The following is a 17445-nucleotide window of genomic DNA, read 5'->3' as shown; positions in this document are numbered from 1 at the left end:
GCTGTCACTGCGCCTCCTCTACCCTGGCAGTCATCTTGGCCCTGGCTGGCTGTCTTTTGCACTGCTTGTGGTCTGCGTCACCCCCTCATCAGTCATTGTGCCCCTGGTGCTGCGTTTGTGTCCTTACATGTCCTGAAGGGTCTGTCCTGTAGGTGTTTGGCTTCTGCCGCTGTTCACCGAGATCCTCCCCCATTGGGGCAATATTTCTGCTCCAAGCAGTCCTGCTAACTTTTTTGTTTAACTGTGCAGGCTTCCCTGCCTAAGAGATTGCTTATGATACAGACTTTTGGACTTAAATTCTTGGTTCTGCTTAGGTTCATTTATTGTTCTCTCTGAATGGAATACCTTAAGTGCTAAGTTTTATATTTTTATTGCCCAGTCCACCACCCCCGCCACCAAAAAAAGACTGAATTTATTTTTTTAAAAAATATGGACCATTTTTAGTCTTCATTGAATTTGTTACACAGCTGCTTCTGTTTTATGTTTTGGCTTTTTTTTTTTTTTTGGCCCCGAGGCATGTGGACGCCTAGCTCCCTGACCTGGGATCAAACTGACACCCCCTGCTTTAGACAGCAAAGTCTTAATATGTTTCTTTACAGGGCAGTAACTTTCCAGTGAGCTGTTCTTTGTGTTTTTTTTTTTAAGGTTTTTTTTTTTTTTTTTTATGTGGAACATTTTAAAGTCTTTATTAAATTTGTTATAGTATCGCTTCTATTTTATGTTTTGTTTTGTTTTGGAGGGGGGGCTGTGAGGCATGTGGGATATTAGTTCCCCGACCAGGGATTGAACCCACATCCCTTGTTTTGGAAGGTGAAGTCCCAACCACTGGACTGCCAGGGAAGTCCCGTGGGCTGTTCTTTGGTGTGGCTTAGGGGACATCTGTCGAGACAGCTGCAGGGTAACGTGGTTTATGGAAGGTTGGACTTTGGTGTGGCCCTGGTATCTTCTGTCTCTGAAACCTACACGTCTCAGTGTCCTCACCTGCAGGTTCCACTGTGTGGATGTTCTGTGTTGTTGATGGGAGCGAGGAGGAAACTAAGCCTCAGCCAAACAGAATAAAATGTGGATTGATCTGAACAGCCTTTCACAGTGGGAACTCTGGCCTTCCCCCTCAGGTGGCAGTGTGGTTACCTTGCATGATTTTGTGGTGATGGTAGTATGAGGTTTCCAGGCTGGGGGTCAGGGCTAGAGACTGATCTGGGGTACTTACTGCCTGTGTGTTTGGCTGCGTTGCAGACACATCAGCAAAGAAGCAGCTGCCGTTTTGATTGATCTGAACCTTGGATGGCACATAGTGTTGAGTTGAACTCTATGAATTACCATGGTTCTGTAGGCCAGAAACAGTCAAATAGCAGCAAATTAATGTGGTTCAAACCAATAGTTCAAAACACACACAGGCTGTTTCTCATTCTAGGACTGCTTTTTTATCAGAAAAATTAGGGCAGGTTTAAACAAGAGTGATGAGAATGGCCAGGATTCTGCAGAGGGGCTGAGCACAGAAAACAGAAGGGACCAGGCGTGTATTTCAGCCAAGAGGAGATTTGCAAGAATGTGACCCTCCCTCCACATCTCCCCAAGACTGCCATGTGTCAGCAGGCTTAAATTAAGCTTGTGTTTTGTTCTCCCCTGAAAGGGTGGAAGGGCTTCCCTGGTGACTCAGATAGTAAATTGTCTACCTGCAATGCACGAGACTCGGATTTGATCCCTGGGTCAGGAAGATCCCCAGGAGAAGGGAATGGCAACCCACTCCAGTATTCTTGCCTAGAGAATTTAATGGACAGAGGTGCGACCAGGGGATGATAGGAGGAATTATCAGGGAGACCCCTGTGTTTCTGGCCAAGCTATCCAAAGGTGGAAGACTCCCTCAGGAGACATTGGGCCCTAGCATTCTATTGAGGGGTCCAGGAAGAGGCTGAGGGGCCATTGCTGGGGAAGGCCATGCGCCAGATGTATGTGTGGATGAGGGGCAGAGGGGAGGAAGGCTGGCCCCTTGAGGATGACTTTGAAGCTGTCTCATGCCCATCCATGAGGGAAACTTGATGTAGGCTGGTGTTTTGGTTGGTTTTTAATAGAGAAAAAGGCTCTTTCCCTTCATGCTGAGAATTAGTACAGTGCAAAATTTGAAAACAAGTTACTGGGGTAGAGCTGTGTGGGTGATGAGGATGGGTGTGTGCAGGGAGAGGGAGGGGCCCCTGATGAGGAATCGGAACCCCTCTTCTGGCAGGTTTTAGTTGACCCTGGGCTTCGGTTGCATAGTGGTGGCCCTGGACAGCCTTGACGCCCGGAAGGTGTGTGCTGGTGGTGCTTTTCTTAACCGGGAGAGGAGGGTGCAGAGGCCCCGCTCCCCTCACATGACTGCACACGACCACAACCACTGCTTGCTCTGTGTGTTCTGTGGGCTCCTCTGGCTGGCAGTGTGGGGTGCTCACCCCTTTGCCCTGACCCTGGGAGCTGGCCCACCCTCCTTAGCCACCCATCTCATGGTCTTGGCGGGGCTGCCTGCAGGCTGATAATCCTGCTGGGGGACGTTTCTGCGCCAAGGCTATGCTCTCCGTGGGGAGTGCTGCAGGGGGGCAGGTGGTCTGGCAGGTCGGGGCCGCTTTGTCACCGGCTCTTCCTCCTTCCTTTTGTCCTCTGGCCCCTCGGGGCATGACCCACTGTCACAGTGCCCTGGCCACAGTGTCCCCCATTCCAGGCTCCTGTCCCCCATTCCAGGCTCCTGTCCCCCTTTTGGGGCTGTCCTGGGCTCTGTTCCAGCCTCATCACTTGGAAATCTATGTGGCGTCGAACTTGTTGACTCATCCCCCCAGCTCTTAGGTGTCAGCCTGCCTTCTTCCTCTCTACTGTGTTGCCTGTCCATGTGTGTGTGCGTGCTCAGTTGTGTCCGACTCTTTGTGACCACTGTGGACTGTAGCCACCAGGCTCCTCTGTCCATGGGATTTCCCAGGCAAGAATACTGGAGTGGGTTGCTATTTCCTTCTCTGGGGGAAATCTTTCTAACCCAGGGACCGAACCCGCATCTCTGCATTGGCAGGCGGATTTATTACCACTGAGCCATCAGGGAAGCCCCGTTACTTATCCTTTGTTGTTGTTCAGTTGCTAAGTTGTGTTCGACTCTTTGCGACCCCATGAACTGCAGCACTCCAGGCTTCCCTGTCCTTTACTGTCTCCTGGAGTTTGCTCAAACTCATGTCCACTGAGCCAGTAATGCCATCCAACTATCTTATTCTCTGTCACCCTATTCTCCTCCTGCCCTCAATCTTTCCCAGCATCTGGGTCTTTTCCAGTGAGTTGACTCTTGGCATCAGGTGACCAAAGTATTGGAGCTTCAGCTTCAGCATCAGTCCTTCCAATGAGTATTCAGGGTTGATGTCCTTTAGGATTGACTGGTTTGATCTCCTTGCAGTCCAAGGGACTCTTGGGAATCTTCTCCAACACCACAGTTTGAAAGCATCAATTCTTTGGTGCTCAGCCTTCTTTATGGTCCAACTCTCACATCGTACATGACTACTGGCAAAACCATACCTTTGACTAGAGGGACCTTTCCCTTGAGAATCCCTTGAACCATATGGAAAGGCAGTTATCTGTAGTGGGAATTAGAGCATGTTCTTCCTGTTGAAAAACCACCTGAGGCGTTCTGTTTCAGGGCCCAGGCTGAACATCACAGCGGAGAACGACTGCCGGCGCCTGCACTGTTCCCTGAGAGACCTGAGCTCCCTGCTGCAGGCCGCGGGCCGCCTGGCCGAGTACTTCACTGGGGACGTGTTCGCCGCGCGCTTCAGCGACGCCCTCACAGTAGTGGAGAGGTGGGTGGGCAGTTCCAGCATGCAACTCAACTTGCCTGCTTGTATGCGGTGCTGTGGTGGCCAGGCAGCTCTGCCCTGTGCAGGTGACTCGAGGCTCCGCCGCACACAGGGGTGTGGAGCGTTACTGCCCTTCTCTGAACTTCATTCAGGTCCTGGTAAAATGGAGTGGACATAGTATCCTGTGGGTTTATTGTGAGATTTATATGAGGTAAGGCCCTGAGCCTGGGGCTTAGTATGTAGCACATGGTAAAGATAAGCTGCGATTTCATGGAAGAGCTTCTATTTAAAGACAGGAGTAACCTCAAGAGAAACCAGGTGTGGTCATAAAGAGACGTTAAGACAGCCCTGTTAATAAGAGGACAGACAAGTAGGCAGTCTGCACTCTTGACCAGGCAGCCAGATGCCGGAGCGGTCTTCCTCTGCTCCTGTTAGAGTGGGCCTAGTTCTTGCAGTCCTCTTAGGGCCCTGAGGAGTGGAAGCAGGGCAGCCGCCAAGCCTGACTGCGGGGCGGACCCCCGCCTTCCCTGCACGGAGCCCCCATTACTGCTGCTTCCTCGAGGGGCCCTCACAGGCTTTACGGCTGCATTTGTTGAGGTCCTCCCTCTCCCTTCTTATGAACTCAGGCACCTACAACGTCATTTGCTGAAAATAAAAGGGACAAAACGTTCAGGTCATTTCATGGTAACCAGCAAGTAGATTAGATCAAAACCAGGTGGGTGTGGATCCAGCCCAAAGTTGAGACACCTGGTTCTTTCGTCGGCACAGTGGCTATGTCACTGGTAACACACTAGGGGGAGCTAGGGCCCAGGCCAGCTTACTTGCATGCCAGACTTTTCTTTGTTACTCTTGGCTTAAAAGCAGACATGACTGAGAATTTTAGATAAATCTGAAAATCCAGATTAATGTTAATAAGAAAAGCAGTTTACAGTAATAGGAGATTTTAGAAAGTAATTTTGTCCATTTTCTTTCTATATTTTGAGGGACAGGTATTATCACTTTATCTGAGTAAACTGTGTCCCAGAGGGCGAGTGCCTTGCCTCAGACCGTGCAGTGCATGAGAGGCTGCACATGGACTTTTACCAGTTTCTTGAGCCCAAATGCTGAGCTCTCTCCAGACACAAAGCTTCTACTTCAAGCTCTTTTTCCTCTTCTTCCTACGCTAGGCCTGTTTCCTCTGATAGTAGAAACAGAACATGTCTTTCTGTCTGAAGTCTATATTTTTTGAATTTAAACTTAAGCCATGTATTGTGTCCATCAGTCATTTCGGCTTCATAGGGAGGTGACTGTTCAGAGATTCTGGGTTGTTATTTTATAGGTCCTTATGTATATACATCTTTCTGCATTGCTTAGGTTTGCAGGCTCAGTAGTTAAACACACTTGGCTCTTTTGTCTTCACTTAGAATAAAGTGTGAGAGAAGCCTCTTTGTTATGGCTATAGCCACTGTCATCAGTAGCATTTTTACTTGTCGGTTACAGAATATTAGTATCAAGACTGCTAAACATAGAAATATTAAAAGACACATTTAGAAGTTCATTTTTAGTGTGGAGGAACATTAAAGAATGCTGTTGAATGTAAGTGAAGAGTATCAAGTCACAAGCTGTATGATTTCACTTCTATGAGGTACTTAGAGTTGTCAGAATGATAGAGACAGAAAGTCAGTGGTTGCCAGGGGTGGAGGGGTTGTGGAGAGTTACTGTTTAATGGATACAGAGTTTCAGTTTTCTAAGATGGAAAGAGTCATGGAGATAGATGATGGGGGTAGTTGCATGTTACGAATATATTTAACACCAGTAAATTGTACACATATTGTATGAGTGTAAACCAATTTAAAGAATTAAACACTGGGCACTCATTGGTGTATTACTTACTGATGGTGACTTTTGTGATGCCTACTTATCACCACCACCATACCCCACTTCCTAGAACTTCAGATGAGAACCCCTGACTCTTTTACTTAGTTCCTGGCTTACTGGAAATACCTCTTTCTGACTGCTCTCCAACCCTGAATAACTTGTGACTCAAGCTTGTGGTTTTTTATAATAAAATCCTTCTTTCTGCCCCTATCAGAGAGGAATATTTTTCAAAATATGGACCCCATGCATCAGAGTCCCATGGTTGCTCTTAGAGATGCACATTTCTAGACCCCCTCAGAGCTGCAGTGTGCGTCTGTAGGGCGGCACCAGCAAGCTGTATTATAACTAGTTCCCCAGTTGATTCTTCGCTCAGTGAAGTTTGAGACCTTCTGCGCTGTTGGGTTGAGGGAGCAAAACACACACCATCTTCCCTGGCATGCCCCGCAGACCTGAGTCCAGGGTTCCTTATAGAGCAGGCACGGAGGGAACTTAGCCAAGTCTCTAGGTTTTTTTTTTAATGTTTACTCAGAAAGGAGTATCTCTAATGGAAGAGCAGTCTTCCATTTCCCAGTAGAGCTGGCCGTATTTAATGTTCATTTGTATGTAGTGAGCCCTTGGGCAACCAGTGGGCTCAATAACTTGCTTCTTAAAGAATTGTGCTGAAAATTAAACATACCTTAATCTACGTTAAAAGCTTTTGTGTCCTCCCTTTCCCAACCCCATCACAGTGTTGTATCATGAACATTTCATATCTTCAGAAAGTTAAAAAATTGTGTAGGTAATACCCATGTACCTATCACCTAGATTCTACAGTTAAATTTTGCTGTATTTTCTTTATCATATGTCTATCTACCTGAAACATTTGTTTTTCCATTTTTAAAATTGTGATAAAGTACACATACAATAACAATTTCCATTCTAATCATGTTGTTGGATGTATTATGTTATGTTGTCTATTGGATATTTATATTGTTCTCAAAAAGTTTGAGACTGTAGGTAGTGCTTTAGACTGTGTCTTAGTATATAAATCTTTATGCATATCTCAGATTACATCTTTGGGATAAAATTGAAAACCTGGTCTTGATTCTTTTTTGATTGGAAAAAAGTGCGTCCTCAAGACCTTTGTTGATACCTTGTCCATTTTGTCTGCTTTAGTCCACAAACTGAGCGTGGCCTCATTCGTACAATTCTTCTTTGCCAACAGATTGGTCAAAGTCACTTTGTATGGATCTCAGATAAAATTGTACAACATTGAGACTGCTGTGCCATCAGTATTGAAGCCTGATCTCATTGATGTGTAAGTATAGTTAGATGTTTGTGTATTCTCAGAAAGACTTGTTCTCTGCCCCCAAATGGCTTTATAGATAAAAAGGGACTGTAGTGGCTGTCGTGAAAAGATGAAAAACTCCCGTCTCCAAACCTCAAAAGAGAGAAAGCTTGTTATATCTGGGGACTGGGGTGGCTGGAGTGAGTGGCATTCATCAGGCAGATGAGAGCTGGGAGCAGAGGGTAGGTGTATGGAGTAGGCATTTCAGGAGGAAAGAATAGCACATGCCGAGACACAGAAGTGGTGCAGAGTCGCACAGGTAGGGGTGTGGGGAGCAGCTGGTGTGGTGGGAGACCAGTGACTGAAACTGCCCCTAGAGATTCTGATGACAGCAGGATGGTACAAGGCTTGGGTGTTTGCATATTAAACAAGAACCCTAAGTGACTTTGAAACCAGGCACCCAGGGACCACACTGAGAAACATTATCGACGGTGGGAGGCCATTAGGAAAGTGACATAGAGATGGGGTGAAGGAATGGGGACTGGAGATGGGGCCCTCTCCCAGAGGTCACTGCCCGGAAGGCCTCCTCTCGGCTGGAGAGGCATTCTGCCAGATTCAGCCCTGTGCTAGCTTTTTAAAATACCTTTATTGGAACAAAGCCCTGCCCATTCATTTACATATTACCTATGGCTGCTTTTGCACTGTAGTGGCAGAGTAGTTGAACAGTTCTGGGTGAGAGTGGATGGCCTACAAAAACAAACATTTATATTCTGACTCTTTTGCAGAAAAAGTCTCTGATCCCTGTTCTAGAGCATTCTGGAGCTTCAAATTAGATACATAGAAAAAGAGTCTCATTTACTATGGTGGTTAAAAAAAATTTTTTTTTTAAATATTGCTCTCCTGTTTGAGAATTTAGAGAAAGCTTCTTCCAAGAAAGAGGCTAATTTGCTCATAAACACGCCTTGCACACAATTTTGGGAAGTTTCCTTCAGGCTTAAGGAACTGTATAAATGTAAAAAGATTGGCAGAAATTCTGAGACACCCCTTTCACAGGACAGACTTTGATGCCTTTCTCCTTTCTTTTTGTACTTTTTGATCAATGGATTCTTAAGATAAAATACAAAATAACTGTTTTGTCACTGTGAATAGCAAAATCCCTAAATTTATAGTTTCTTACTGTAAGGTGTTTAGAACCTATTCTTACCTACCTTTTTAATTTGGAAAAGCTCAAATTTATAGAAAAGAGGGTAATAGGATGAACACCCATACACTATACTCTGAAGCTCGATTCGTTATTGACAAGTATTCTGCCACATTTGCTGTGTGTGTGTGTTTTTCTGTTTTTGCTTCTCTCTGTATACATATTTGCATGTGCATTCTCAGCGGCTCAGCTGTCTGACTCTTTCGTGGCTCCACGGACTGTAGCCCGCCAGGCTCATCTGTCTATGGGATTTTTTCAGGCAAGAATACTGGAGTGGGTTGCCATTTCCTCCCGCAAGGGATCCTCCCGACCCAGGGATCTGACGTGTGTCTCCTGCACTGCAGATGGATTCTTTACTGCTGAGCCATCAGGGAAGCCCTGCACACGTGCACACACACACATGTTTTTTGCGTGAACTATTTGAAAATAAAGGGCAGGCAACACATCATTTCACCTTTATATCCTTCAGCGTTTATCTCCTAGGAGCGTTCTTCTGTATAACCATAATACATTATTAACACTCAAAACCTTCCATGGGGGCAGTAATGTCATCTCCTGTTTTTAAACATATCTATTTGGTGGTATATTCCAGTTTACCTAATTGTCCCAGGAATGTCCTTTATACGTATGTATCTATAGATGTATATATTTTAGATCCAGGTTCTAACTAATGAATCTCATTATGTGTTTCTCTTATAGTCTAGACAAGTTAGTTCCCCAAATTGTGTGTTTGGGAGGGGTAGGGTGGGGAGAGAGACTTACTTTTTGGAGATGCACATCTAAAATTTTTTTTTTTTTTTAAGAAAAACTTAAAAATCTTGATTTGTCTAGTTTTTGTCTGTGTTAGATCAAGGTTAAACATTTTAGCAAGAATGTTATATATGTGATGGTGTGTCCTTCTTGCGTCATGTCTAGAAGCCCTTAGAGGTTGGTTTGCCCTGGAATTACTGATACTGAGTTTGATTTTTAAATAGTGTCTGCTGTGTCCTTGCTTCTCCACTGAAAGATCCTAGAAGCAGTGACACCACAGAAACAGTGCTCCCTTTAGTATTCAGGCTCTTGGTTTCTGAGATACATTCTCCACCAAAAGGAATCAGGGCTCCTTGGAGAAATGCTACAAGTCTGGGGCAGGCTAACCCTGGAAAATCTTGTTGAGCCAATTGGGAAGGTTGGGAGTGTATGAAAAGGACATGGGAGTCAGCTAGAAAGGGTGCTTCCTGGTCAACTTGATGATGTGATCATCAAGAAAGAATAAGAATGATAAGGAGTTACAATATATTGAATATACAGCATCCGTATGATTAGAAAAGAAGATCGGGGAGAGAAAGTTCTTTTTACAGAAGAATATAGCTAATGAAAAGAAAAAGAATTAGAAAAATCCCTCGTTTGCAACCACCAAGTTTTAAGAATGATTTACTCATGGATTCTCAACAGGTATTTGTTGTGGAGGGTGTTAATTATTTATGGAGTCTCAAAGTATCACCCCATCCAAAAAATTACTTAATAATTTTTTCAGAAACGGGAGAAATTACCCATTTATGTTTATTAGAAGGTCTGGTGTTTTGTAAGCTCTGGGACAGCTGCCTCACTTTTTGAAAGATTTATTCTCTTTGGTGAATTGTGAGCTTTTATGATGTAAAAGAATACACAAAAGAACTGTACAGAAAAGATCTTCACGACCCTGATAATCACAATGGTGTGATTATCTCACACCATTATCACTCACCTAGAGCCAGACATCCTGGAACGTGAAGTCAAGTGGGCCTTAGGAATCATCACTACGAACAAAGCTAGTGGAGGTGATGGATTTCCAGTTGAGCTATTTCAGATCCTAAACGATGATGCTGTGAAAGTGCTACACTCAATATGCCAACAAATTTGGAAAACTCTTATAGTCTAGACAAGTTAGTTCCCCAAATTGTGTGTTTGGGAGGGGTAGGGTGGGGAGAGAGACTAACTTTTTGGAGGCCACAGGACTGGAAAAGGTCAGTTTTCATTCTAATCCCAAAGAAAGGCAATGCCAAAGAATGCTCAAACTACCGCACAGTTGCACTCATCTCACACGCTAGCAAAGTAATGCTCAAAATTGTCCAATCCAGGCTTCAACAGTATGTGAACCATGAACTTCCAGATGTTCAAGCTGGTTTTAGAAAAGGCAGAGGAACCAGAAACCAAATTGCCAACATCTGTTGGATCATTGAAAAAGCCAGAGAGTTCCAGAAAAACTATTTCTGCTTTATTGACTATGCCAAAGCCTTTGACTGTGTGGATCACAGTAAACTGTGGAAAATTCTGCAAGAGATGGGAATACCAGACCACCTCACTTGTCTCTTGAGAAATCTGTATGCAGGTTGGGAAGCAACAGTTAGAACTGGACATGGAACAACAGACTGGTTGCAAATAGGAAAAGGAGTACGTCAAGGCTGTATATTGTCACCCTGCTTATTGAACTTATATGCAGAGTACATCATGCGAAATGTTGGGCTGGAAGAAGCACAGGCTGGAATCAAGATTGCCGGGAGAAATATCAATGACCTCAGATATGCAGATGACACCACCCTTATGGCAGAAAGTGAAGAAGAACTAAAGAGCCTCTTGATGAAAGTGAAAGAGGAGAGTGAAAAAGCTGGCTTAAAGCTCAACATTCAGAAAATAAGATCATGGCATCTGGTCCCATCACTTCATGGCAAATAGATGGGGAAACAGTGGCTGACTTTATTGTTTTGGGCTCCAAAATCACTGCAGATGGTGACTGCAGCCATGAAATTAAAAGATGCTTACTCCTTGGAAGGAAAGTTATGACCAACCTAGATAGCATATTCAAAAGCAGAGACATTACTTTGCCAGCAAAGGTCCGTCTAGTCAAGGCTGTGGTTTTTCCAGTAGTCATGTATGGATGTGAGAGTTGGACTGTGAAGAAGGCTGAGCACTGAAGAATTGATGCTTTTGAAGTGTGGTGTTGGAGAAGACTCTTGAGAGCCCCTTGGACTGCAAGGAGATCCAACCAGTCCATTCTAAAGGAGATCAGTCTTGGGTGTTCATTGGAAGGACTGATGCGAAAGCTGAAACTCCAGTACTTTGGCCACCTCACATGAAGAGCTGACTCATTGGAAAAGACTCTGATGCTGGGAGGGATTGGGGGCAGGAGGAGAAGGGGATGACAGGATGAGGTGGCTGGATGGCATCACCAACTCGATGGACATGAGTTTGATGAACTCTAGGAGTTGGTGATGGACAGGGAAGCCTGGTGTGCTACGATTCATGGGGTCGCAAAGAGTTGGACACAACTGAGCGACTGAACTGAACTGATGATGTATATTTTGTCGTGTGTATGGTACAGTACAACATCGGCAGAAACTGTAGTCTTTGCTCCTTCAAGCCTCAGCCAGATACCATGTATGGTGTGATGGAAGCTTAAAGCTGAGAGTCTTGTATCAAAGCTTATTTGTAAAGCTCTAATTCCTGGTAGTTTTCTACGTCCCGGTCTGTAGTTAGGGTATAAAATTTTTACTATTTCCCAGTCTAACACATTATCACTTGAATTCTTGGATTCTGGTTTTATTATTTACATTATTTCACCTGACCCCATGTGTGTCACAGAAAGATTGAATGAGATCTGATAGACGTTTGCTAACTGCCTTCTGGGTTCCAGGCAGTGGTGGCAATATTTAGATGACGGGTTTTAACTTTAGGTCCTTAGGGCACAAGGAGAAGATTTCTAGCCTGTCACACGTGGTGTAGATTGGTAAATGCGATGGGTGGAATTCTTTCCTCCTGTGAAAGTAGATTTAGTGCTGATGTATTCTGACCTTAACCTGTAACATCGCGTCTTCTCTCTCTTCGCAGGCATGCTCAGTCCCTGGCTGCCCTACAGGCCTACTCTCACTGGCTCGCACAGTACTGCAGCGAGGCACATCGGCAGAATACCCAGCAGTTCGTTTCGCTCATCTCCACCACCATGGATGCAATCACACCTCTCATCACCACCAAGGTCTTGAAACAGCGAAGGCTGCATCTCTTCTCTAACTCCCCATCTGTCCTCCTCTTCATATACCCATTTATAATGCCACATAATATGAGACCCAGTCTTGCCGCCGTGATAGAACTGTGCGCCATTTCACGTTCCTTTTCAGTTCTAGCCCATATGAATTCAAATATACCTATTCGTGCAGTTCTCTAAGTCTCCCATGAATACATGCTCATTGTCTAAAAGTAAAATACTATTCAAATGTATAGGCTAGAAAATTATGGTACTCTCTAATTCCTTCCTCCAAAACATTTTCCTTTCCAGGGTAAGCACTGTCACCCGTTTGTTGCATAGCCTTCAGACTTTTTCCGGGTCTCATACACATAGGTAAATGTTTGTAGACAGCTGGAGATAAATTAATATCTTCTTTTGTGTCACAGTGTGCCTTGGAGACCTTTACATGTGGCAAACAAATGTAGAGTGTGAAGCTGGCCAGTGCTATTCTGTAGTGGGGGTGTATGATAGCTCTTCTTTTGTTGGAAATTAGACCCTTGTATGTACATCCTTGGAGGATAGGTTCCTAGAAGTGTAATTGCTGGGTCTAAGGTTCTATCCATGTAAAACTTGATAGATTCTAAGCTGTCCTCTAAGGAAACCACCAAGTTATATTACTAAAGCATGTAGATACTTCTTTTCCTTTTTTCTTCTTTTTCTGGTAGTTCTACTCATATGGCATTCTGTACCACTGTTAACAGAACAGTGTGCTGTTTTCTATAAATTTTTGTTGTGTTTATAATTGTAATTTGTAAATGAGTTATGATAATCCTGTGAGGGGTTGGTTTGAGAATTCACCTATCCATCGCCGATCTTTTAAATTGTGTCCCATTTGTTAACAATTCATTACAGATAGTTTTGAAATGTGTGTACTCATGACTGTAGCTTTATCCTTTTAGGTAATTTGGTTAGAATAACTGGGATTATAGGGTTCAAAGGTTAGGGATATTTTGCGGTTTTAGGAAATTATGTAATTTTTCTAAATTATTCTGCATACCACTGGCTCTTTGGTGTGCTGTTGGACTGTAGTCTTACTAGCATCTGGTCCTCTTTTTGAAGCATCTTCACTTTTGCCAGATAACTTGAAAGGGATAGAATGGTCCTTAAACCATGGGTTTGATTGGCCTGTTGAAGTGAAGGAAGTAGGCAAGCCTGGTGTGATTGATGGACTGCAGAATGGGAGGTTAAGAGAGATCTCTGCTTGACTAGAGTAAGAAGAGTCAGATGAACGATCCCCAGTTGTTTGGATGATATGCCAAGGAGTTTGCCATGTGGTTTAAATGCTGACAGGGAGCCACTGTAGATTCAGGAGCTGAGAAGTGACTGAGTTCATGGCTGAGAGCTAGAAAATTAGAGACGACGGTCTTGGCTTGAGGGCAGCAGCTGTGGATGTGTCAGGGAAGAGGAAACCTTGTTACTGGGCATCATCATAGGAAAACTTCTTTGAGACAGAGTCTAGTTGTGGCTTCCCTGGTGTCTCAGGCGGTAAAGCGTCTGCCCGCAATGCGGGAGACCTAGGTTTGATTCCTGGGTCAGGAAGATCCCCTGGAGAAGGAAATGGCAATCCACTCCAGCACTCTTGCCTGGAAAATCCCATGGACGGAGGAGCCTGATAGGCTACAGTCCATGGGGTCACAAAGAGTCGGACACGACTGAGTGACTTCACTTTCTAGTTGATGTAGTTTGGCATCAAGCCTCCCTATTCAGCTCATGGTTGCCTCATCAAATTCTTCTAATACCAGTCTCACAGGAGATGTTGTGAGCTGACATGTCTTCTTCCCTCCCCAGGTCCAAGATAAGTTGCTGCTGTCTGCGTGCCACTTACTGGTCTCACTGGCTACCACTGTGCGACCTGTCTTTCTGATCAGCATCCCTGCAGTGCAGAAAGTATTCAACAGGATCACTGATGCCTCTGCCCAGCGACTTGTCGATAAGGTGAGGCCTCAGGGCTCCCCTGGGGTCCCCAGAGCCATGTGGCTCAGGCTCAGAGAGGCTGAGGAAGAAGAATCTAACTTTTCATCTTGTACTTAGAGCTTACAGGCCCTGCCAGCGTATGTGGATTTCTTACATGTATGACACTGATGCAGCCTCAGTGCTCTCTTGTTAAGACCTTCCTTCTCAACACAGTCAGTGTGCTGATTCAGACATAAAAAGTTCCTCCCGACAGGCCTGGTGATTATGGTGCTTTGAGAACTGGCAGTTTGGCTGGTGCTGGGAGAGTCCTCTTTGTATTCTTTGTGGTTTAAACAGTCTGTTTTTATTGTTAAATGTTTGTTTTCTTAGGGTTGAGACACTCCAGACAAGTATATTCTCTTACAATCCTCTGGGAGGCTCAGGCTAGAAGTTTAAAGCAATGAAATGGGGGCAGGGTCATAGGGGCGTCAAAGCAGTTACTTAAAAGTGCCTGGACTGTGAATGTGTTGCTTCTGACTTGTCCCTAAGGGCACATTGAGTGTAAAAGACTCGACAGCAGTGTTCTGAGTAGCTTCTTGGTGGAGGGTATCAGGAGCAGGCGGCCGAGGGACAGGTTAGACTCAGTATCAGTGATTTCTCCCCCTCTTAACGCTTCAAGCAACGAATTAGAGGGTAAGTGCCAGCAGTAAGAATGATGATAGAGGCTGGCCTTCAGATGTGCTTGGCCCAGATTTGGTGGTGTTTCTTCAGTTTTTCTCTCCTTCCTGGATTGTTCAAGTTGGACCCAAGTCCCAGGCCCAGGTTTTAAGAAAGGAGCCCCAGGCCTGAGCTCAGTGTGTGTGGTCAGTGTCAAAGGTCATGTCAGGTGCAGCCGCTCTGCTGTCCACGTTGGTCGTAAACTTATGCTGGATGGATACCCTCGGGTCTGTTCCAGGCTCAGGTGTTGGTGTGCCGAGCCCTCTCGAACATCCTGCTGCTTCCGTGGCCAAACCTCCCAGAGAGTGAGCAGCAGTGGCCTGTGCGCTCCATGAACCATGCCAGCCTCATCTCTGCGCTGTCCCGGGATTATCGCAGTCTGAAGCCCACTGCTGTCACCCCACAGAGGAAGATGCCCCTGGATGACAGTAAGTGGCCCCAAGGCAGGGGCAGCCTGGGGAGATAGGTAGAGCTGGCATCATTCTTCCTTTGTAGCAGATGGGCTTTGCATCTGGGGCTCATGGGTGAACTAATCTGCCCACTGTCACCCAGTTGCTCAGCCACAGAGTTGACTCAGGTAGAACCGTGCTTACCTGTGGAATTCAGTGAACACATCACATGGACCTATTCCCTGAATGCAGGGTGCCCGTCTCTTATTTAAAATGTCAACAGTAAGAGATACATCCATTTGAAGACCCTATTTGATTTGAAGACCCTATTTGATGATGACTTCTGTGGGTAAAAACCCTTCAGTGATTATTGATCCATCTCAGGTACTTGTATAAACAGTCAAAGCAGTTGACTTCTCCACACTGGGAAATAGGAAACTATCTTTTGACTGTTTTTAACCTTTCTCAAAATATAAATGTCTTAGAGGCTTTGAAAGAGCTTTTTGTATCTTTAAAAGTGATTAAGCTTGGTATCTTCAAGTTTAGTTGTTTATATTAAATAAGGAGGAAAAAGAATTCAGTTGTTCAAGTAGAAGGCATCAGATTTCTCTGAACAATCTTCCTGAAATAACATATTACAGAAATAGTTTGAAAATTGTCTCTTCACAGTGAGAAAATAATAGAACATTACTGGATAATGTCAACAAAAATGCTTTGTGACATATTAGTAATATATACTGAATGTTTTTTTTAAAGTACATTACTTTTACAATTAAGAATATTAACACAAGCTCATTATACAAAAATACTAGAGTGGTATACAGATGGAAAAGGGAACTCTTAAATCTCATCATTTTTAGTATTTTGGAAAGTAACCCTTTTAACCATTTTGTCATTGTCAGCTTTGGTAATAGTCAATTATTTTACCAACAAAAGCAGGTTTATTCAGGAATAGCCAGAGGAATTGCAATTCTCAGGTTATGAGGACTGTGGCAGACCACAGGCAAATTCAAAGAGCTAGGAAGGGGCACTTTCTCTTTTAGGGCAAAGGGAGGGGTTGAGAGGGTCTGTAATAACCAGAGTCCATTGAAAGAAGCTGGGAGGTCAAAATTTGAAGGCTTCTCATTGGTTGGGCTGTTAACAGTCTCTGATTAGCTGGCTTGTCTTCAGGAAGAAGAGTAGTTTTCTTCTTCCTGCTGGGTGAAGTGGGTAACACCTGCCTGTTTGGAGTGATTGGCAATGCATGGAAGGGCATAATAGCTCCCCCTGCAGGCCTGTCTTGACTCTTGTTGTCAGTTCAGTCCAGTCGCTCAGTCGTGTCCGAGACTGCCACCCCATGGACTGCAGCACGCCAGGCATCCCTGTCCATCTCCAGCTCCCGGAGTTGACCCGAACTCATGTCCACTGAGTCGGTGATGCCATCCAACCATCTCCTCCTCTGTCGTCCCCTTCTCCTCCTGCCCTCAATCTTTCCCAGCATCAGGGTCTTTTCAAACGAGTCAGCTCTTTGCATCAGGTGGCCAAAGTATTGGAGTTTCAGCTTTAACATCAGTCCTTCCAATGAACACTTAGGACTGATCTCTCTTAGGATGGACTGGTTGGATCTCCTTGCAGTCCTAGGGACTCTCAAGAGTCTTCTCCAACACCACAGTTCAAAAGTATCAATTCTTCGGCACTCAGCTTTCTTTATAGTCCAGATCTCATGTGCACACATGACTACTGGAAAAACCATAGCCTTGACTAGACAGACCTTTGTCGGCAAAGAAATGTCTCTGCTTTTTAATATGCTTTCTAGGTTGATCATAACTTTCCTGCCAAGGAGCAAACGTCTTAATTTCATCTCTGCAGTCACCATCTGCAGTGATTTTGGATCCCCCCAAAATAAAAGTCTGACACTGTTTCCACTGTTTCCTCGTCTATTTCCCATGAAGTGATGGGACAAGACGTCATGGTCTTCGTTTTCTGAATGTTGAGCTTTAAGCCAACTTTTTCACTCTCCTCTTTCACTTTCATCAAGAGGATTTTTAGTTCCTCTTCGCTTTCTGCCATAAGGGTGGTATCATCTGCATATCTGAGGTTATTGATATTTCTCCCAGCAATCTTGATTCCAGCTTGTGCTTCTTCCAGCCCAGCGTTTCTCATGATGTACCCTGCATATGAGTTAAATAAGCAGGGTGACAGTATGCAGCCTTGGCGATATCAGTAATTACATATATTTTCAGCCCCAGGAGACCGAGGTCTGATCAGGCAGTCGATTAGCGCGGCAGCAGCAGGTGCGCTCAGCGGGTCCTGTGTGG

At 44.8% G+C, this 17445-nt stretch overlaps 1 protein-coding gene across 3 annotated transcripts in view; it reads left to right on the top strand.

Annotated features, from left to right (window-relative positions):
• Window positions 1-17445, top strand: part of XPO6 (exportin 6) — a 108221-nt gene that overhangs the window by 80119 nt on the left and 10657 nt on the right. For all 3 annotated transcript variants that reach the window (XM_012104315.4, XM_004020858.5, XM_060406222.1), the window contains exons 13-17: window positions 3647-3806; window positions 6865-6957; window positions 11975-12119; window positions 13938-14084; window positions 14998-15187. In XM_012104315.4, the coding sequence (XP_011959705.2) occupies window positions 3647-3806; window positions 6865-6957; window positions 11975-12119; window positions 13938-14084; window positions 14998-15187 (735 nt within the window). The remainder of the gene's footprint in view (window positions 1-3646; window positions 3807-6864; window positions 6958-11974; window positions 12120-13937; window positions 14085-14997; window positions 15188-17445) is intronic.

This window comes from Ovis aries, chromosome 24, assembly GCF_016772045.2.
Source record: "Ovis aries strain OAR_USU_Benz2616 breed Rambouillet chromosome 24, ARS-UI_Ramb_v3.0, whole genome shotgun sequence".
NCBI classification, from domain to species: Eukaryota; Metazoa; Chordata; class Mammalia; order Artiodactyla; family Bovidae; genus Ovis; species Ovis aries.
This window is presented reverse-complemented; position numbering and strand designations above follow the sequence as displayed.